The sequence below is a fragment of the Hippocampus guttulatus genome, chromosome 11 (assembly GCF_054856545.1).
Source record: "Hippocampus guttulatus isolate MCC_2025c chromosome 11, RoL_Hgut_1.0, whole genome shotgun sequence".
Taxonomy (NCBI): domain Eukaryota; kingdom Metazoa; phylum Chordata; class Actinopteri; order Syngnathiformes; family Syngnathidae; genus Hippocampus; species Hippocampus guttulatus.
This window is the reverse complement of record NC_141271.1, coordinates 6,966,636-6,990,075: the sequence shown is the minus strand read 5'-3', so window position 1 is coordinate 6,990,075 and position 23,440 is coordinate 6,966,636. Positions and strand designations below refer to the sequence as shown.

Below are 23,440 nucleotides of genomic sequence, written 5' to 3'. Positions count from 1 at the left end.
AATGTATTATTTAGTAAATTACAAACATATTCACATAGCGCGGACCGGTGATCCAGTGGTTAGCGGGCCAACCTCACAATGCAGAGGTTCAATTCCAGCTCCAGCCTTCCTGTGTGGCGTTTGCATGTTCTCCCCGGGCCTGCGTGGGTTTTCTCCAGGTACTCCAGTTTCCTCCCACATTCCAAAAACTTGCCTGAAGACAGCTGGGATAGGCTCCAGCACCCCCCCCCCCCCCCCCCCCCCCCCCGCGACCCTTGTGAGGATAAGTGGATCAGAAAATGGATGGATGGATGGATATTCGCATAAAAGGCCAATCTGAAATATTTAATGTTAGTCATATTTCACTTGCGTGTCAAGCAAAAAAATATATAAACATAAAAACCAGGCAGTTATACCATATTCGCATAAAAGGCCAATCTGAAATATTTAATGTTAGTCATATTTCACTTGCGTGTCAAGCAAAAAAATATATAAACATAAAAACCAGGCAGTAAAATCCAAGAAAAAGGAATTTATTGTAAGGCACATAAGTTTAAATAATAAAATGCAGCCCAAAAAAGCAATCATGCTGCAGCTAAAAACCTGCAACAATGGGGAATGCAACAAAAGTCCAATAAATACATGTATGACAATATGTGAGCAGGATTTGATATGTTTCAAAGTTGATAATATGAAATGTGTTAATTGGAGTCTAGAATACATCTCCCTTCAGGCCCATTTATGCTTTTATTGGCTGCGATTAGATAGAGCCTCCCGCAAATTAGCATGAAGTGGCGCCAAACAGAGCTATATTTGGAGGAAGTGGCTAGGTGAAAGCTATCATTTTAAAGCCTCCACTTAGTGCTACAAAATTACCCGATGACCTCATCTGCTCGGTCAGGGAGGCAAAATTAGAGGGCCGCCAACTTCAAACAGAAGCAGCATTAGCTTGTGCGTGTCTCGCATCCACCCACTCATCAAGAAAGCCGCTAGTAACCGTAGCCCCGGTGATAACCGTCCTGATAGCCGTGCTGGTGGTAGCCGTATCCGCCGTACTCGTCCTCGGGGCAGCGCATTCCCAACGACTGCTGGATGGCCATTTCTTGCCGGCGCAGCTGCATGGAGTCCACTAGGTCGTAGATGATGGCCATGGACCACATGGGCGAGGGGTACCAGGACTTGACGTTGCCGTCCTTACCCACCAGCAGCATGGAAAAGTACTCTGGACTGATCTGGAAGTAGTTCCTCATGTCCTTGACAAGGGTGGCTGACAGGCCCTCGCGCTCCACAGTCGCACTCCCTGGAAGGGACGCAACCGTAGAAATTAGGTGGGTCACTGCAGAATTGGTGGACATTTTCTGTCGCCAAATGAAATGACAAATCATCCACTCACCAAATTCAGAAACATACATTTTGTGTTAGTTATCATCTGACAAAATGTAACGGTTGCTGTAGTCAGAGGGATTTTGTAAATGTAAATCATAAGACCATTTGGTTCTCAGCACCCGTAATGGTTTCTTAATGTTGTGCCTCCCTCTTGATGAGCAATTTACGCATCAGATACAACAGATGAAATACGTTTCGAATCAGGTTTATGTGGAATGATTTTGTTGATATTTGGTTTGGTCAGTTGTAACTAAACTCAGAAATGGTCGCATACACGCAACTCAAGGGAAAGAGAATAAGAAAAGCTGAGCTGACATGACTCAGCAGAAATTCCATCTAATGACAATGGTAGACCAAGTTTTCATCCATAATGGAGTGTGTCACTCAAACCAACGTAACCCTGTTGCTCATCTTATCAGAAAATACGTTTTTCAAATCAAATATGACAACATTTAATCAGACTTTATTAATATTTTTAAAATAGGGGGGGTTTTCAGGTGCCTGATTATCTGAAACAGATTGTACCCGACACAGCAAAATGTGTGATGTGACAAATAAAATATCTAATGGCAAGTGTACTGTTGATCAAAACTGGTCTATTCAAATTATACATAATTAAAAACATAATAAATAAATAAATAAATAGATGGTCCCTTTTCCCCAAAATGTTGGTGCCTAAATTATTGTCCACTTCATGGAATGACCTTTATTTAATGGCGTGTGATGCACGCAAGCTTTATGCAGTGAATTGCAGCAACTGAAGTGGTAACAACATTTGAGGCGTTTCTGTTTGGAGAACCGTTGAGCGGAGATGATTAAAAAAAACTGGGGAATGTGGTGCAAGTACGTCTTGATGGAGAAAAGCTGTTCTAGAAAGTCAGGCACCTTTCTGGGAAGCATCCCGCCCCACGCTGTTTTCAACTAAGAATTGATTCAACACTGCATTTGTCTAAGTGCAGCTGTAACAGATGTAGCTCCTGGATTGGAAAAACAAAAACAACAAAAAAACATCCGGCTGAGTGGAATTTGGCCATTATTTTCACACAGCCACAGGATGTATCAAGAAAACAGATATTTAGAAGTGCAACAATAACAAAATTCACAGCAGGTTTTTGAACCCTGAATCTATCAGTACATTTCCAACAACATCCACTCACTTCTCTGCCTTTCTGTGACTCGTCAAGTCTCTCTGAGTACTGTCGTTCTGTTGAAAGCTGCTGATGACACTCTGTTCAGTGGCCATTTACCGTATATTCCACATTATAAGGCGCACCTAAAAACATTCATTTTTCTCAAAAGCTGACAGTGCGCCTTATAATCCGATATGCCTTATACATGGATCATTATTCTGATTTCTCGCATGTAGTATTTTAAGTGTTCTGTAAAGCGCTTTGTTATAGCTGCAGCGGTTGTGAAAGCTCTATGTAAATACAGCTGGGTTGTATTGTATTCTCTGCAGAGTAGCTCCATCTTGTGGATGCGTGACACAACCGCAGCCACTAGTCAATGTGGTGCGCCCTATATATGAAAACAGTTTTAAAATAGGCCATTCATTGAAGGCCTATTTTATTGACCTTATACTGCGAAGCGCCTTATAATGCGGAAAATACGGTACTCTGACAACATCCTGTTCAAAACCTCACAACAGTGAGGTAGTTTTTCTCAATTGTTATAGTAAGTGTCACCTTGATCCCAATGATATCGAAATGTGAGCAGCATGATGTTTCAGCTGTTTAAAACACCGCTCAATTGGTCGATTCGTGGATGAAGCACCTATGGTCAATTTTGCCCTCGGCTCAAGATTACAGAACAGGAAGTCGAGCAAAAAGCACTGAAAGGTTGACCAGTTAAAAATGTTGAGAGATGGTCAAATGAAATCCACCGGTAAAGAGACTTGGGCATTTTAGATTATTTCTTAAATCACACCCAAAAGCCCAATTTCTCTAAACTTTTTGGGAGTAGTGTATATCCGATCCAAGGCGGAAAGAGGTGTTGGTGTTCACACGGTATTTCTCATTTTTTCCAGGTCCTTACCATTAAAAGGATAAAGTTCCAAAACTCCGCCCATGTCCGACAGCTCTGTCCCAACCAGCTTTAGAATGGAGATGTGCCTCAAACCTTCAAAAAGGAAAAAAAAACATACAACGCCCATTAAAAGAAAAGCACACATCTTATAACAATTTGCAGTACAGTATCCGCAATAGCCTCATTGTGGCTGTTGATTATGGGAATCTTCCTAAGCGGTTGCTCGGTAAAAGGAGAAGGTGGTGCTGGTGTCCGAGGATTGTGCGGAATGTGGCCAAGGAGCTTTTTTTCATCCGAGACAAGAAAAAAAAATCACATTCGATGCTGTTTTAGAACTGTGGCGAAGTGCTGAATATCAAGACGAAACTTTTTTTTTTCTTTAGCCTCATCAGCAGGATAGGTCTTTGTTTGGAAAAAGAAGGGAGTGGAGCAGTCTTGAACCCCAGCCAAGAACAATATGAAGTCCTTACAGAACATCGCAACATACTGATAAGACTCATTTTTTAAAAACATTATTTATTTATTTTTTTCTCCAGCGACCACATCCGACATTAAAAGCTGCCATGTTTTGTCTAGGATTTACTAAATAAGCATTTAGGATTATTATCAACAATATATTCATGCATTTTAAAGGATGTCCATCTCAAAGGAGCCACGGGGTTAGAATATATTGCATCACACTAAAGAATCCGCAGTTATTCACTGGGTCAAGACTGCCTATCCTATGTGATACAACTGTTCAAAAAGATCTAGCAACATGGTGCTGGATGAGTCTGGGCGTACTAAATATTTTGTAACGACAGTATAAACTTTGTAGGAGTATACTGTATGTGACAAACCACAAAATCCAATCCAATTGAATTCAAATCCATATTACATAAGGTCATCCTATTCTACATGTACTATATGCAAAATCTAAACGTTATTTATGATACATGACAATTTGGCATTTCGGTATCGATTTTAGCAAGTTCATGCAAGTTGACACGTGTGATTTTCTTTCGTGAGCCAAATAAAATAACATGGCGGCCCGGATCTGGCCCCCCGGGCCTTGAGTTTGACACCTGGGCGCTCGACCTTGGTTTGGGTGTCAGTTGCAGTCGCACTCTTGAGTTCAATGGCGTTGGAGTCGCTGATTGGATGAAAAAAATGAGCACTTTCCATAGTACAAAGGACGGAATTGTGTGTATGGAATAAAACAAGCAAAAAAGCCATTTTATGTCTTCAGTAGGGACTTTCTAACCTAATCGTCTCTTACCACCATGATCGCGTTGTTAGAAAGTGTCAATATTTTACAAAAATGCTAAATAACAGCACTCAATTGTGCCAGAGATCCTTACAATTATACTCTTTTATTAATTTTGTACAGATCACGACAGAAATGTTTTGCAAGTCAAATTTGGCTTGCCCCCGACCAACCAATCAAAGGGCGAGAAAATGCCGACCGTTATTGTTGGCCAGCTAGCTGGCCCTTTGAGGTGAACTTTACAACTGATTGGTTGAAGCAACAGTCCCTATACTGTACTGGTGTACTTTGGCCAGGACTACTGAGTCTCAAGGTCCTGGGCAGCTTCGACTAGCATGGTTACACCTACCTGGAATCGGTCTGGATGAAAACAAATTATTGGCCACATACTACTGGAATCAATGCAGCCAAGAGAAATACTATGAAATGAAAGGAATAGATTTTTGAAAATTAAAAAAAAAAAAAAAGCACATTAATGGATTTAAGGTGCTTCTGCTCTTTTTCATTTGGTGTGTGGGGTGTTGGGAACATTCTCAGCCCTCCAAAACCATTGCTACAATTGAATGGAATAAGAAACTACAAGTAGGTAGCAGAGGTGGCTCGATGTATCTTAACGTTTTGAATCTCAGAATAGTGATCTTTGAGTTCATCAAATGGAAAAATGGGATAACTCAACTCAACAACTAACATATGCAACAGTAAAGCAACAAATCGGTAACAAAGATGGTAGAAAGCACCGAACAGCAAAACCAAGAACAAATCTGAGTCATGCTGAGTCAAATGCCAAAGAATACAAGTGAGTTTTGAGGAGGGTTTTAAAGATGGGCAGCGAAGAGGCTTGCCGAATGTTCAGTGGGAGGTCATTCCAGAGAGAGGGACCAGTAACAGAAAAATCCCGCTCTGAGCCTCAGTTTATTTCTCGGTACCTCCAATAATGTCTGGTCCGCAGACCTGAGGCGCCAGGCAGGTGTGTAGGGGCGGATGAGCTCAGAGAGGTAAGGTGGCGCGAGGTCATTTAGAGATTTGAAAACAAATAATAGGATCTTGAAAATAACTCTAAAATGTATGGGGAGCCAGTGAAGAATGGGAGTTATGTGCTCCCTCTTACGAGTACCAGTCAAGAGGCGAGCAGCGGCATTTTGGACCAGCTGGAGGCGCTTAATGGAGGACTGGCTGACTCCAAAGTAAAGGGCAATGCAGTAATCGAGCCGGGATGTGACGAAGGCATGAATTACTGTCTCAAAGTGTTCATGAGAGAGGAGAGGTTTTACTTTGGCCAGCTGTCTAAGGATAAAAACAAGAGTTGCATTTATATTTTTGTTCGGACAATATACATCATCCGCTGCCTGTCCACTTAACTCGAGCATCGGTGTATCTGAAGCTTGCTTGTAAAAAAAGAAAAATGTTGGCTCGCGGCGTGCAAACAAAAAGCGCACGAGAGCTTGTAACGCAATAAAAAGTACAACTGTACTTCGGATTAGGATGGAAGGAGGATTCAAAGCAGCTTTTGTTGTTTCAGAGACACTGTCACATTTCTTTTCTGTAATTATTTTGTGACACATGTGGTCTGGTTTGAAGTCACCCCCACTGCGCAGCAACACGGCTGAGAAGGATTTACCGAGCCGTGGTGAACTCAACTGGGTTGTAGCGTTTGGTGAAAATGGGGCCTTTGTCCTATTGTGGTGGGCTTCATTTTTTTTCCCTCCCCACTTTGGCCATAAATTGTTAGTGTTAATGCTAGCCATCTTTGGCCTGTTTGACAAGCTTTATCAAGTCAAGTGCAAGAAGTGCCGCTCCTCAAAGAGAAAACGCTCCTCAAAGCAGATGTATCAGCCGCTAGTATTCCATCGATTGTAGGGCTACTCACCCAGGTTGCAGGCCTGACTGCCCAGGCCATAAAGCTGCTGCTGATAGGCCCACTCCTCGTCGTTGGGGGTGGAGATGATGAAGAGACGTCGCCTCCAGCGGAACCTAAGGTCACGACAAATTTAGGGGCTGATGTCATGCTGCGTACTCCGCACTAGTGCACAATTACTTTGGTTGACCATTGCCCGAAATACCAGACGAAACCCGCTTGGGAGTTCAAGTCTCCCTCGCCATCAAAGACATTGAGGAAAATGTATATCCTCAATAATTTACTGTTACGGAGATAGTTGTAATTTAATTGACTTTAAATTTGTAGAACACAAACAGGCTGTCCCTGTCTGCCAATTGAGGGTTTTAAACACTGTAAATTGTGGTTGAGTTCATTGCGGAGTGCAGGCTCGGACTCTTGAAAAGAGGAAACAGGCTCCTGGGACCACCCAAGCAGGGACAGAAACATGTAAGATCCACTCTTGAGTTCTGACCTCGAGAGGAAGTTCTCCAACGATCTGGGCTTGTCCTCTTTCTTGCAAACGATGCCATCTCGCTTCTGCTGCTCCATCTCTCGAATGCGGGAGGAGAATGTGTCGATGTAGTTGAACACGGCCTTCATGGCAATGGGAACCTCGTAGGATTGCTGGCAAAAGAAATCGAGATATTGATTGATCAATCGTGCTCTTCCAATGAAGTTGTTGAGTTGTGACAGCCACTTAGTAAGTAAATTATTAAGCTTGTGGAAATGGGCTATTGGTAGTAGTGTGGTTGGCATTGTTGACTGAGACAGATGAGAAGGGATCGATTGCCACTCAGTTCCCTAATTCACAAACACCAATTTACCGGCGAACATCTTTCAACCTGACAAGGCTGTGATCGAAAATCCCAGTAGTAGTGTAGTGGTTCACATACTGCAAGCTGAGTGGTGGACGGCCCCATCCCAGAGATGGGCACTTGAGCCTATTTTGCCCATCCGTCCTCCGTTCACAACCTGGGTACCCCTTTTGTCATCGTCCCTCCATCGTTATTCATGAAATAATCGTCCTCATCCTTTCAAAGAGCTTCGCCCCCCCTCCACCCCCCCCCCCCCCCCAAAAAGCATCCGTGCATGAGGGGGGTCGGGGACAATTAATACACTACATATGAGACAACACTTACTTTGCTCCATACATAAACAAAAATCAGATGGCATATCATATCCCACCCCACAAACAGTGAAGTGGTCCACATAGAGTAGCTCCCTACTTGAGCTTTGGGCCAATTAAAAAGTCTGGATTTGATTGTGACATACCACATAAATCTGCCATCCGTGCATGTACATGCCCTTTCTTGCTCTCTCACGCTCTTTTCTGAAGTGGAGTTGTACAGGGGATACTTATTGTATGTCAACCATAACACGAAGGTGGCAATACTGTGTTTTTGTAAACACAACTAATGTTGTCGCCCTGTTTTTAGTGGAAGTAGTGCAAATCCATCTCTCAAAATCATTCTCTCTTTTGCTTATTCTCACATGGGTCGTGCTGCAGTCTGTCCCAAGTAACTTTGTGTGAGAGGCAGGGTACACCCTCAACTGATTGCCAGCCAATCGCAAGACAACAATCATTCACACTCACGATCGCACCCAGGGACGATTAAGAGTCTTCAATTAACCCACCATGCATGTTTTTGAAATGTGGGAGGAAACAGGAGTACTCGTAGCAACCCACGCAGTCACGGGAACAACATGTAAACTCCACGCAGGAAGGCCGAGCCTGTATTTGAACTCAGAATTTTGAGGTGGATGTGCTAACTGTGTTGCAAGCTTAATTTAATTCCATAATTAATTCATTCTAGTTCCTTTCTAAGGAACAAATCATGGTTAAGGGTGAACTGTTAAAAAATGGCATTGAGGGGTGCACGTGTTAATTGGTGTGTTAATTGGTAAGGTGTCTCTGAACCCAAAATGTTTGAGAGCCTCTGGTGAAGTGATTCATACAAAACCCCATTCACATCCTGTGATTATACTACGACCAGTCCTGGTTGTCGTGTCTAGCCTTTCAAATGAACTCAAGGGTAGAGTAAAAATTCTCTTAGTAATGTAGTGGTTCATGCAGCTAACTTGGCATGGAAAGAAATCCAACTCAAGCCCCATTCTGAGGTCTCCCCTGCATGAATTTGAACAGGATAAGCGGTTTGAGAAAAAGTATGGACATGGCTGGTGAGTGAACTGATTCCAAAAAGCAAAAGAAATTGTTTCCAGTGATTTTTTTTATTTATATTTTTTGCGTATTTCCCCTATCATTGTGGTGTGGCCTTCCACATATCCGACATTCTTGATCCTCACTTTTGGGAAGCAACACCCGGAATGCTGAGCGTTGTATCCAACGCTTCTAAACCACATCCAATGTTGATTTCTCAGGCTAGGGTGAATCCATCTGCACTCCCGATCGACTATTCACACCCACCCACCCACATCCTCGCAGGTCCACAGACGCCGCTGTCAGCAGAGCGAGCGAACACTAGCCTCTTTGATGCACACGTCCAAAAACAACCCGCTGACATTTTTGTTTCCTGGCGAGTGCGCACATGTACAGTATACAAGTAGCCGCCGAGCAAATGTTGTGTCGTGTGAATTAACCGTGTTTTCATCGAGGTGGTGTTTTGACAGCGTCTGGATATTATGCTGTGAGAAGGATGGATGGGTGGCAAGAGTTTAAATAGAGGATTAACATCAGAAGAAGAAAAAAGACAAACTATGTCCTTAACCCTTTCATGCACAAATAATGATAAACTGTAACCTGATAACCGTCTTTTATGGTATGTGTTGTGTATATTATTTTATATTAACTGTTTTTGTTAAGAAACCTGCCTTGGGACGATGGAAGAAAACTAGCATTTATGCTAAGTCCGGCGCATTTACACTGTTGTGTTGATTAATGATGATTCATGAATAAATAAAGAAATAACAACAAATAAAAAAGTTGTCCACTGTAGTGACGGCTGTGCTTGAAAGGGTTCAAAGGACATGATCATGGATGGCTCAAAAAGGGACTAGCATTAATCACGTGATAGTTTTAGCATTGGTACAAAGCAGCTGAATCAATGAACAGCTGTAATGGACAGAAGCATCTTTTGGCTATAAAGTATGACTGAGAGAACCCGACAGAGAAAATGAATCCTTACCCCCACCCCCTACCTTTTGTCCACAAAAACGAGGGTGTTTTTTTTTTTTGTTATTTAAAAAAAAATGCAGATCAAGGTGATAAAGTATTTTCGTGTGGGTGAGGAAAACATTTTTGGGGCCTGTTAACTTTGTATGTCACTTACTTCCACTGGATTCATTTGTTGATTTTCATATTGCTGTGAGGGGATAGTGATTGACTTTGACAAAAACACTGGTGTCGGAAGCACTTTTTTGAAAATCCTGATAGAATGGAGGCTTTCCAAAACATTGCTTTTGCATATTTGTGTTTATGTGATTTTTATTGGGCTTGTCTTGTTTATCTGCCAATTTGTCTTTTTCTATGTTCATTGATTTTATTGCTTTTCTGTGCTCTATCCAGAGGGCAGCACCGTGAAATATTGTTTAGCGCGTTTGTCACGGAGTTCTGAGGTTGGGAGTTCGAAGTTCTTCGGCCAGGTGTAATTTATATAGTATGTTACTCCCTGTGCATGCTGGGTACGGATGCTGTTACTTCTTTCCACATTCCACAAGCATGCGTGTTTGGTAAGGGTTGCATGACTTGCCATTTTTTTTTCCAATTTAAAGTTGCAGTGGGTGCCTTATTTCAGTGAGTGGAATTCTGGAATTCTTTGTTTTACTGTTTATTGTATATGTTAAATTGCTCCATGTACAGCACTTTGTATGCAGCGATGGCTGTTTGAAAGTGCTCTATATATACAGTTGACTTGACTTAACTTGACTGTGCTTCAAAGAGTCAGTCTGCCAAGTGAACTTGGGCGTGGTCAGTGGACAATAGCGGTATTTTGGGTTGTGATGGCATGTTGGTCCAAGCAGCTCACCTTGACTCTCATGTCTGTGTCAGTGAGGACCATGTGGAAGTCATCGTAGATCATGCTGAACTCCTTCCTCAACTCGGTGATCAGATCCTGGTTCACGAGGTCCTCCTGACGAAGTCCTTTCATCGGCTTGTCGTTCTCTGAAGAAGAAGAAAGTCACTAGTTTCTCGAGTGAACGCGAAGGGAAGTAAATATTTGATGGACAGCAGCAGAGTCAATCAGGGACAAATTCAACAAAGAGCTGCTTTGACTCCCCGACCGCTTGGCGAGGCGGGATGTGACTTTGGAGTTGACTCTAAGTTGCTGCCGTTTGGAGACGTTAAAGCTTTTAATCATCCCTCCCTCCCACCAAGAGGTGATGGTCAAAGGCAAACCAAATGAGTCAACTCGCAGACATTCAGAGGCAAAAGTACATCTAACTGAAGATCATTTCGTACAATTCTCATTTGATTTAAAGGCTAGGAATTGAACTTGGAATCAACTGGAACTAGGAAAATTTAAGATAACCTAAATAAAGTGCATTTACTTGATTTGACGAAACCAGTATGGGTCATTTATTAGCTTTGACCTATGAAAATGCAAAAAATATCCAATGTCCAAAAAGTGGAAGATTTGCTCAAGTTAATTAGATAATTGACAGCTTATACAGTTTGTGCAGATGTGTTGGTCAGGCACAGTTTGACAGTGTGTCATCTGCTCAGAAACGTGTGCGTTTGGGCCAGTGATTCCCAACCACTGTACAACTTCACATGAGCGTGGTTGCGAGAGACCATCAAGTGTGTCGCAGGGAAACGATCCATTGTTAGTGATTTGGTTCGAAATTTCAAACAAGACAAAATCTTCATTGAAACATTGTATCTTCTACAAACAAAACCGTAGACAGTGAGGTCATCTTAATCCAACAGGGAGTGGAGGCACAAAAAGAAGCATTTGTTTGTACAAACACACACACACACACACACATATTTTTTTTTGAAAGTGGAAAAAACAGCATGTGCCACGGACAGGTGACATCACCTTCCAGTTTTCAGCCCAAAATTCCATGCAGATGAAACCTTGTCTTGTGGTGGGACATGCGGACTCATAAAGTTTTACAGAGTCACACACTAACCTAAGAATGTCTGGAAATGTAAGAAATGACGCCCACTGCACAACTGTGAAAAGCGTTTACTGTCGGAGGCTTTGTTACAGGCAAGCGAGGTACAGTTTGTTTGCCTCCAGTGTTTCAAAATTCGCAATGTGGATCCAGATCAGGGTTAAACGTATCTCAATTTGTCTTTATTTAGTAACACATTATTTAGGTTGTTGTGGTACACTGAAGCTTCCAGATTTAGGTGAACTCAGTTTGTAACTTTTTCAGGTAAAATTTTAGATATGGATTTGGATCATAATCCAAAGTCATTGATTTGTCTTTATCCGTGTTAAAAAAAAAGGGGTTCAGATCAAGATCCAAAATAAAGGCTTTGTTTTGGGTAATACAGAAGACAGAATTCATGCGCATGTTGCAGAGTTTAGATTTTGGAACCATGAGTAATCGATTTACACGGAAGCGAAACTCAAAGCATTTGCTGTAATCTCTGGTAAAATCAAAGCCGCACCCCAAATAGCCTTTTCATGCTTCCAGATTTTAAGTGTTGAAAAATTGTTCGAGATCAAAAAGTAAATCAATTCCTCCTTGGGAAATGCTTCAACAACCCACAAAATGTATTTCATTCACATTGATTTTGTAGAAAACAAAGATGAGATTCAAAAGCTGATCAATTCTTCAATTGATTTGTTACCGGATCAGAACAAGGTTACCTCTCGCACCCAAATAAGTTGACTTTGTTGCAAAGTAACCCAGACATTGCGATCTCCAACTGTTCTCATCTTTGAATATTCATTCCATTTTGTCGTGTTTCCAATAAAAAGACATGGTGCTCGGCAATAAATGATTTTTATTGGACCGCAATGGTTTATAAGTTGTTTCACATTTGCGAGAGGTTTGAATGAAGTCCTTCAAAACCTCGGAGAGTGCAGGGTGAAGTGCAGTGCGGTGGAGTGTTAGCAAAGTTGCAATCTCAACCCACACGTTGACTAGAAGTCTGGAAAACATTTGCTGAGTGGGCGTATGACTCAGCAACAGCACGCACCCGCTGGCTGTAGCCCCCCCCCCCCCCCCCATAAAAAAAAGTCGTGGGAAGACTTTTGTGCATAGTTTGGCCGAATGTGACGCACGTGTGCGCTCCTTACCCAACTGGTAGTGGTCGATTTTCATGGTGGAGTTGATGAGTGAGCCAAAGATGGTGATGATGGAAACTTTCCGGATGGCCATCTCGCACACAGATTCCAAGTACTCGTCCCTTTGCTGGGCATACATCTTGTTCTCCTCGCTGGGTGATGTCACCAGCTGTGGAGGGGTGGGGTGGGGGGTTGGGAGGATAGGAAGAAGAAGGGGGGGTTAGGTTGGGTTCATACGTAGAGGTCACTCACTGCGGAGTTGGTGTTTACATTAACCTGCAAGTGGAGGATGGGCTATATTTTCCCAGCCTGCCTATGTGATAACAATCTATGGTGGCTGCAAAACAGAGACACACAGTCTCTTTGCACACAGCTGCACATAGCTGACAGCTACACTTGAACCTTAAAAATCAAACACGGACAAACTAATCTGCCACATTAAGGATAAGTGTCGTTGTTGATTGAACAATGAAAATGACTCAAGTTTTCAAAGAAATGTATGATCTTTGATTACTTTGTACACGAGTTCAGGAAAGACTTCTGTCGAGTGTGCGATTCCTTGCATTTTGAAACAATTGATGCGAAGTGGAGTGTACTGGCTGAGGTGCTGTTGGGTGGTTCATGCTCAAGTTTGCTGTCTGTACACGAACAAATGTGACTGACGTAAACGATGGGAAGTTGAGCGACATTGACACACACGTCCGCATTATCAGCATTAACATCAGTATGATTCAACGCAGTACGCCATTTCCCTCAAAGCAGGAGTTCTGAACATTCAGAATAACATTCTACTTCATTGTTCTGCTTGTCAATGTACGTCCCTGACAGTTCGTATTGGCTCGAATATAAGACGGTGTTTTATGCATTGAAATAAGACTGAAAAAGTCGGGGTCGTCTTATATTCGAGTCTAGAAATTATACCCATTCACGACGCTAGATGGCGCCAGATATCATTGTAGCGAATGCTGAACTTGACTCCCCAGGCCAAAGTGAACCCCTGTCACGAAAAATAAAAATAAAAATAGCGGTAGCACAAAGAAGAAAAATAAAAAATAGCAGCAAGAAAGAAAAGAGAAGAAAATAATAGAAGAGATAACAGAAAATGGAGAAACGTAGCGACAATCTGGAGAAAAGTAGGTCGAACATCTGCCAGGTTAACCGGCAGCTGAGGAGAAGTTATGATGTAATTTACATTTTAAAAACCAGAGGCCATTCATTTACGAATGTGATTGCACTTTAGTTTACATATTTAAATGTTCAGATATTAAGATTTGAATGAGGCAAACGAACATGCTCTTTCTCTCAAATATATTGTTCTAATCATTTGTTTCACATGTACTGTAATTATTTTCTGTATAAAAAATTATTTGGTGTTCAAAAAGTCTTTTTTCAAACTTCAGTCTTGGGAAAAAAAAAAAGAGGGGGTCATCTTATATTCAGGGCCGTCTTATATTCGGGCCAGTAGGGTAGATTGCTGGACAAAGTTCCTAATTTGTAGTTGGCCAATAATTTTTGCACCACTGAAGTGAAATTGATTGATTCCCCTGACCTGGCACGCCTGATGATCTCTCACTGCACGCTAATTGGCTGTGGCAGCGCACTGGTTGGAAAGGTAATATTATCTAGAATATACTGCAGTACAAGCTCAAGGGATATAGAGGATTAGCCAAGTACAAAAACATGAGTGGTGGCTCTTATCTTGAAGGATATAAGATGTATTACACAGTGCATACTCTTGGAAAAGGAGCTGATAATGCTGCAGTCACAGACGATTAATCTTGCTGGCTGTTTTCTGTATTACACAAATATTGTGATGTGTCATTGCTAAGACGGAATGCGCCCTGATAGCTATTGAGACCAAGCTTTTGGAGCGGATTGGGTTACTTGGATCCAGATGTTGGCAACGTCGGGTTTTAAAGCAAACGCTAACAGTAGGGTTTATCTCCTCGGGCATGTGTGCTGGACGTGAACACTGGAAATAGGAAGGTAAGCAAGGTTTAAGGGTTTCTCTTACCAGAAGTCGCCTTCGGTTCTCAAAGTAGCCCAAAAAGGAGTCCAGAGACCCCTTCGGAGACGGGGTGGGCTTTTTGGTGGGTTTCGGGTAGTCCTCCTTCTCCGGGTACTTTGACAGCTTTTTTCCGTTCTTCTTCCCTCCGCTCTTGCCTTCTTTGCCGGCCTTTCCGCCCCTCCTCTCTGCCTTCTTGGCGGCTTTTTCGTTCTTCTTCTTCTTGTCGTGCTTGGCCTTCCCCTTCCTGGTGGGACTGATGTCGGCAAAGCCGTCGACCTCCTCGGGATACGTGACGGTGGGCTTACCGGTGTTGTACTTCTCCTCATACTCGTTTGTCAGCATCTGCATGAATATAGTTCGTTAGTTCACAGCTATAATCCACTTTTTCTGAATGGCAATCTGTCTCTGTCTCTTGACTATACATAGTCCAGGTCTATGTATATGGGATTCCCAAATTGTGATGCGCGCAACCCTTGGAGATTATTTTGTCATGTGTTTTCAGTCATGTCTACATGATTCATGGGCGAGTTAAGTCTGTTAAGATCTTGAAGGGGGTGTACGGCGATTTTGGGGTCGACTTACTGAAGTAAAGAAAAAAAGGAGTCCTGAATGTAATGGCAGTTTCCTCAACTCAATATAAATATTTTGTTTCATATAAAACCCAATAGGCATCTGCCTCACAGTTCAGATATTCTGGGTTCAAGGCAGGCCTTCCTGTGTGGAGCTTGCATGTTCCAAGCATTTTACTCAAACAATCGGCTACCAAATACAAACGGACACGCAACACATTCTTGGTTCTAAACCTGAGTTTGGGATAACCTGACATCCTTTATAAGAGTCTGACGAACACACATTATATTGTGCCGTTTATGTTTTTACATGGGGCATATGTGGAAGTGCGCTCATTAGGTTTGTGCTTAACTGCTCTCCCAGTGCTTAGTAAATGGCTTGAAAGTTTATTGGCGACTGTGGCTCTTCTTTCCCACATGCAACAGCATTACAGTAAGTCTGTACGGTAAAAATCCACAGGAAAAAAAAAATCTGCTAAATAACGATAAACATTGCAGGGCAACACTGGACTGACAGTGACGTAGACCCTATACAGTAGATGAGCTACCCTGGCTTCTTTGGTCAGATCCTTGACCTTTAACTCAGTAGTTCTCGAACCTTTTGAACCAAATACCATCAAAAACAATATTTAGCTCTAACGCATTCACCATAATGACATACGTTAAAATACAGTTTTGCGGTAGGCCCAAGTGTTCATCAAGGTTTTATTCCTGAAAAGAATATTTGAACAGAGTAAAATCTATCCATCCATCTATTTTCTGATCCACTTTATCCTCACAAGAGTCGCGGGACATGCTGGAGCCAATCCCAGCTTTCTTCGGGCAGTAGACGGGGGACACCCTGAACCGGTTGCCAGCCAATCGCAGGGCACACAGAGACGAACAACCATCCGTGCTCACACTTACACCTAGGGACAATTTGGAGTGTCCAATCAGCCTGCCGTGCATGTCTTTGGAATGTGGGAGAAAAAAAAGAGTACCCAGAGAAAACCCACGCAGGCACGGGGAGAACATGCAAACTCCACACAGGAAGGCCGGACCTGGAATCGAACCCGGAACCGCTGCACTGTGATGTCGACGCGCTAACCACGCGCGTCGACATCACGACGATGCGCGTGGTCGTCGTGATGTCGGCTCCGTGCCGCCCCTCATTTTACTAGTAAAATGAGGGGCGGCACGGAGCCGCCCCATAGTAAAATAAAAAATGATAATTGAATCATGATTCAATTGAAATGTATTGGATACTACCCGGGCGGCCCGGTAGTCCAGTGGTTAGCAGGTCGGCTTCACAGTGCAGAGGTACCGGGTTCGATTCCAGCTCCGGCCTCCCTATGTGGAGTTTGCATGTTCTCCCCGGGCCTGCGTGGGTTTTCTCCGGGTGCTCCGGTTTCCTCCCACATTCCAAAAACATGCATGTCAGGCTGATTGGACGCTCTAAATTGTCCCTAGGTGTGAGTGTGAGCACGGATGGTTGTTCGTCTCTGTGTGCCCTGCGATTGGCTGGCAACTGATTCAGGGTGTCCCCCGCCTACTGCCCGGAGATGGCTGGGATAGGCTCCAGCACCCCCCGCAACCCTAGTGAGGATCAAGCGGTTCGGAAGATGGATGGATGGATACTACCCAAATTAATGATTGAAAAGAAACAATTGTAAATAAATGCAAATATATTGCACTGAAGTTAAATACAACTGAACTGAAATTACTCTCTGTACTGTCCTCTACTTTGGAAATCAGTGCTTCAACATGACCAACGACCAGAAGGAAGTTTATTACGGCAAAATACTACTCACTTTCTCCCCTTCGTTCTTTTTCCTGGTGGGTTTGATCTTGGACGGTTTCCTTGTAGCGGGTACCAGCTTGTGATTGTGGGGATCTTTGTTCACCTTGTCTGTGTGGTTGTCTCCAGACGGGGTGGTTTTGCCTGGGTAATGCTCCCTTTGGTTGTAGTAATATGGGTCCTCTGTTGTTCTGGGGGCAGGGAGCAGCACGGTTTGGGTGTGGGCTTTGGTTGGTGTCAGGGTGGTGGTGGTGGTGGTGGTTCGTTTGGTGGTGGTTCTTCGTGTGGTGGTTGTGGCTTTGGTTGTCGTGGTGGTCGTTGCTTTGGTTGTCGTGGTCGTAGTTGGTGGCCGGGTTGTTGTTGGCCGAGCAGTGGTCGTCGTCGTGGTTGTCGCGGATGTCGTTGTTGTGGGCTTTCTCAGGATTTTCTTTGCTGGTTTTCCTCCTACAGGTGTGATCACTGTCCATGCACACATTACATCCTGTAAGTCATGTTGCCTCAAAATCTGGTTCCAGTTAAAGACTTTGACATTGGGTTGATGCTTCTTACCAGTAAGTGTGCCCTCCTCCACTTGACCCTCAACGCCAGCTCCTTTACACTTCTGGACAAAGCCTTTTTGGCGAATTTTCTCCAGTTTCCTCATTGGTGCTTGGTCGATGACCTCATACATGGCCTCCAACCTCACAGGGTACGGGTACCTCTCCTCTACCTGCAGGGTCTTTTTCAGCAGCACCATCCCAAACTTACCTACAGAATACAACAAAGTACAACACGATGGTGAAACTCGGGTTGAGCTTAGAACGAGAACAGATTGCACCAAGGGAAGGATGAAAGGGATATGTCTTTCATCCTTCAATGAAGCATACATACATTTACGGATGCATAATTTTTGGAAATACTGAAGACAATTTAACCCAATGTGCCCGTTTTTGTAATTTTCAAAGACAATTTTCATACTTTAATGAACCTTGTGGAAACACCAAAGGCAATAATGACAAACAAAGAACAATGTGATACGTTTCGTCAACATCAAAGACAATTCAGTTTTCAATCAACCTCATGCATTGAGGCATTTTCTGATACTTCAGAGATAATTTTGCCTTCGATGAATCTAATCTAAGTGTTGTTTTAAGAACAATAATCCATCTAATTTGATGAGGTTGAAAATGTAACAACCCTATATTGGCAAAGTACCAAGTAGAAAGTACAGATACAGTATCTGTTTCCAAATGTAGGGCATGAAAGTCAAAAGTTGTCCGAATAAGAAATATTTGGAAAAACGGGCAGAGTGAACCCCCACTATTCTCAGGGGACAGGGAAACAAGCCCTGCGATGAATTACAAAATCCCATTGTAATTGACACCCCCACCAGGTTTATAATTGCCTATAGATTCCACAATATGGTGGTAAAGTTCTATTTTTGTCAAAAGGAAACTCTTCAACTGACTTCGACATAGTTCCTTAACACTAAGATGCAACAAGGTGGTGCCAAAGTAATGATTTTATTGCTTGGAGTCGCATGAAGCATTTCCAGTTCGTCCAGAATGCTGCTGCTCGCCTCTTGACTGGTACTCATAAGAGGGAGCACATAAATCCTATTCTGGCATCCCTTCACTGGCTCCTTATACATTTTAGAGGTATTTTTAAGATTCTATTGTTTGTTTTCAAAAATTTTAAATGGCCTTGCCCAACCTTACCTCTCTGAACTCCTCCGCCCCGACGCACCTGCCCGAACAGAGGCTCAAAGAGGATCGAACCTTTTCTGTTATTGGTCCCTCTCTTTGGAATGACCTCCCGTTGAACGTTAGGCAAGCATCCTCGCTGCCCATCTTTAAAACTTGTCTTAAAACTCATTTTTATTCTTTATCTTTTGACTCAGCATGCAACTTGATTTTTTTAGTTTTACTGTTTTTTATGCTTCCTATGGTCTTCGTTATTGATGTATCGTTTATTTGTTATTGTTGTGTGAATTCTTTTTGCTCTATGCACAGCACTTTGTATCCAGCTGAGGTTGTTTTATAGTGCACTATAAGTACAGCATTTGCGCACAAAAACAGTGAATAGATGAGTTTTTCAGCAAATAGGAGAAAAAAAAAACATTGTAAAAGTAATAACCAAATCCAAAGTGTACCTTTCTCTAGTTTGAGAAAGCTCATGAGTCTCGGGATGAGGGTGGTGTCCAGTGGCTCTTCCATCACTTTGCCCTCAGTGGTGATCCGCCGCACCTTGCCGCCCATCTCGCCCTCTTGGTGGAACATGACGATCTGCTGGACGTGCCTCTCGGCCAGCTCGCAGTACACGTCGGATTTCAGCAAGGACATCATCAGCCGGTAATAGCCGTCGGAATCGTGAGGTGCTGAGATGACCAGCACACGGTTTTTCCCCGCGAAACTGGCCAACAGGTTGGGTGAACCGGCACTGCTGGGCATCCGCGACACCCTGGCCCTTGATCGGGGGGCCCCCTCATCTTGCAGCATCCGCGCCTGGGGGTGCCCCCCGACTCTTCTTCTTGTCCCCGGCACTCTTTTGCCATGCACAACCCCAGTTGTTGGTGTGCCCTCATCTGCTGGTATGCCTTCACCATTCTTGTCGCTATGAACGGATATGGCAGAACCGAATCCGGGACGCACACGCGTAACTTGGCGCCCCCTGCCCACCTGCAGTCGCCCCTGCCTGGGTCGCTGGCGCAAATGCGCTCGAATTGAACGCCTGAAACTGTCGACTTCGCCTGCCCATGTCAGTAGACACAATAGCGCCAAAGTGAGAGTCAAAAGCCGCCACATTCTGCCGAGATGTCGCTGAACACTCTCCCGGTGGAGGTCAGAGATTCAGCATGCTTTTTAGAGCATTTGAAGAAGAATTGATTTCTTCCAGATGAAAGTGAACATCTGACAATGAGTGTCTCACAGAATGCCGACATGTACTTCCAAAAAAACTACAAGAATCTTTCGTGCGTAAAGGGGCGACTACACCCAAAAATTCACCACAAATAATAAAATCCCGGAGATGTTGGTGCTATTCATCATTTTTGACAGGAAAAAAAATCAAACCTGTTGGAGATCCATACAGCAGATTGATGAAGTTGCTGCTTTACCCAAAAAGAAAGAAAGAAAGTTATGGTCCACGTCACGTCCCGGAGATTGGTGACTCGCGCCTGGTTTTAAGAAAGCAATAAATCATCACTCAGATGCAGTATTTAATTCCCCATAAGTATCCTCAAGGTGAAGAGCAGAAGTGGAAGGAATTCAGCGACTCACTGAGTTCCGTTCCCCAGCCTTCAAGAAATGTCCACATGAAATGTCCTGAGTATGCGCACTTCTCTGCCAATTCGGTAAGAAGCTCCCCTTTCCCGGCGCCTTTGAACTCAGCACCACCTCTAACCCCCCCAATTGAAAAGTACAAGTACAAATAATAATGAAAACAAAAAACAAAGCATACTATATTTCCCTCCTGCTGCTTACAACGATCACAGTGGATCATTTAGTGTCAAGTTCCTCCTTTTTAAGCAAACACAGAAACGCCCCTAAAATCACCCCTACCCCTTTCCACCTCTCCACGTGGGTATTTTTTCTTTTATTGCAAACTGGAAAAAAGACACACACGGCGACTATTTACCATTATTATTATTAGTTTTAAGACTATTTCCCACACCACATTGGACTTAAAAAATATCTTTTTGGAAAAAATATAATAAACTTTATTTGTTCTTTCTTTCCCCACTTGTTTCATCTCATCGAAAAAAAGGCAGTTTTCCATTCTGATGAAATTGTTATTTTAATAACAATAATAATAATAACAACAACAATAATAATAAAAATTATAATAATAATAATAAAGCATATTGTAGATTTTTACATGCCACCGAAATACTTGCAAACCTTTTTATGGTTTGAATGTTATCCATAATCTGTATTGAAAATGACTGCCTAATCATTCTTAATGGCTTTAACATCCATGTTAACAACCCCCAGGGCAGAGGGGCAAAAGGACTGTGTCAAGTCAGCATGTGTCAGATCCCACACATGAAATGGGACGCACCCCTGGACCTCATCATATCAAAAGGTATGAACGTAGAGAAGGTTGTTCCGAGCAATGTTGCCTTTTCTGATCACTGCTGTGCTTTCTTTGATAGCTTTATCTCTGTGCACATAATTAATCAGAGAGAAGCTCTCAAAAAACGTATTTCAGAAAAACACCAGTGAACTTGAACTTCATGACTTGTTTTCCTCAACCGCCACCCTGACCTGTAGTTTAGTCAGTGAGCTGGTCGATCACTTTAATATGAAAATATTAAATGCAAGAAACGCCAAGTTGGAGGTTATTTTTAGAAAGCAAAGATCTCCATGGAGAAATGAGAGGGTGGTGAAAGAAGAAAAAAAGAGAGGGTCGCCAAGTTGAACGCAGGTGCCGAGAATCGACTCTTGAGATTCATTCTGACATCAATTTTTTCAAAAATATATATCCACACTTATAATTTGAGGAATGCAATGGGGTCTTGCTTCTCAAACATCACACCGAGGAACCAAAATAATGCTCAAACACTTTCTTTTCTACTGTTGACAGACTACCAAATCCCACTATGTCAATTGTACCTGAACTTCACTCTGCCAACATGACTTTTCTTTGTTTTATTTCATAGAGAAAATTCAGTCCTTCCTCATCAAGGCACGCTGGCTACATCTAAAAACCAACTAAACATCCCGGCACAGTTTAATGCCAAACACCTGGAGGATATTTTACACCAACTGATCTTCCCACTGCTGTCTTGATGTTCTTCCCACAGACATTTTCAAAAAGGTTTCATACATCATGGCGAACTGATCTGTTACAGATCATAAACATGTGTCTAAGCCAGGCATGTTCATCTCCGGCTCTCAAGTTCTGCTGTCCTCCATGTTTTAGATGTTTGCCTCTTCCAACACACCTGATTCAAATGATCGGCTCATCAGCAAGCTGTGCAGAAGCCTGAAATTAATCCTGATTGTTCGAATCAGGTGTGCTGTAGGAGGGACACGTTGAAAACATGGAGGACGGTGGCCCTTGAGAACCAAATTTGGATAGCCCGTAGTCTACTCTTCGAAGAGACCCTGAAAACAGCTGTTATTAAGTCACTATTTAAAACAACAAAACAACCCCCCCCCCCCCCCACAATTTAGACAAAACCATAATCAACAATTACAGGCCCAAATCAAATCCTACCTTTTCAAGTAAAATCAACGAAAATGTTGCGTCTCAGCAGCTCAACTATTTCTCAACAGTGAACAACTACTACAGCATCTTCACGTCGGGTTATAGACCACATCACTGCACTCATACTGCTCTGGTTAAAATATTTAATGACATGGCAGATTACCAGTTATCATTCAAATGAAAATAAATTTGACAAAATACATTAGAATTTTCAGTCATATAAATATTTGTATCGTTCATAAAACAACAGTAACACTAAGAACAGCAATAATGCATGTCGTTATTTTTTTCATTTAGGCTAACAAGGAAAAACGTGGCTGTGGTTTGTTGATCTATTATTTAATTTTTTTGTATCAGTTAAAGTGTTTTATTTTATTTTTCTGATGATGCAGTGCAGTCGTACACTGCAAACTACAACCTCTACAATTAACTAGCTATGTAATTCAGTCAGATTGGAGCATTAATATCTTTGTAAAAGGGTTCTATTTGCACAACAAACATGCTGGGTTGAGCCAAGAACACAGCTCGTCATACTAAGTACTTCATGATCAGTATATGTAGCATTCCTCTACTTCCTGGATAGTTAAAAAAATAAATAAATAAATAAAAACGTCAGCTGACACGTTTAGGATGACAGGAAGTGACCAATGAGCCTGGAGCATCCTGTGTGGATCTTCCTGATGCTGGTAAATAGCAGCTGCACTGCTGAGAATGATTCTCGATGGGACCGCAGATAGCCCCACTTCCGGAAAACCCAGGTCAAGACCCTCAGGTGGTTAGCAGTCACACAGAGTTTAGGCATCCAGGACATTTTTTCTGCAAGTGTTAGGTGTCAAGAACCATGTGTGAGGCGAGCAGGAATGAACTGGATCGCATGCCAGCAAAACCTGCTGCAGGGAAACCAAAAACCATGTTGCGTGTGCTTTTTCTCCTGATGTTCCATCTTCCTCCCACATTCCAAAAACATGCTTTTTAGGTGAACATTATAGCTTGTCCTTAACCAATAGTTTTTTTGTTCCCTACGATTGTAGACCAGTTCAAGGTGGACTGCCCTCCTCTTGCTCAAAGTGACCTGGGATAGGCTTCTGTCACGGCTCTTTAAATGTATTATTTTGCTGAGCATGTGAACCGTATTGGGGTCGCTTGCTTCCACTTTCCACCCCAGATCACCCTCGTCATTCCAT

General features: G+C 42.8%; 1 protein-coding gene across 1 annotated transcript; it reads right to left on the bottom strand.

The window, feature by feature from the left end:
* Positions 1 to 496: 496 nt before the first annotated feature.
* Positions 497 to 20,518, bottom strand: ccdc80 (coiled-coil domain containing 80). Its single transcript, XM_086124167.1, has 10 exons — positions 19,198 to 20,518; positions 17,616 to 17,813; positions 17,080 to 17,525; positions 14,727 to 15,062; positions 12,725 to 12,881; positions 10,496 to 10,632; positions 6,985 to 7,136; positions 6,504 to 6,607; positions 3,400 to 3,483; positions 497 to 1,279 (listed from the first exon to the last, which is right to left on the bottom strand). The coding sequence occupies exons 1-10, from the start codon at positions 19,847 to 19,849 to the stop codon at positions 969 to 971; spliced, it is 2,577 nt and encodes an 858-aa protein (XP_085980293.1). The 5' UTR covers positions 19,850 to 20,518; the 3' UTR covers positions 497 to 968.
* Between the last annotated feature and the right edge of the window lie 2,922 nt (positions 20,519 to 23,440).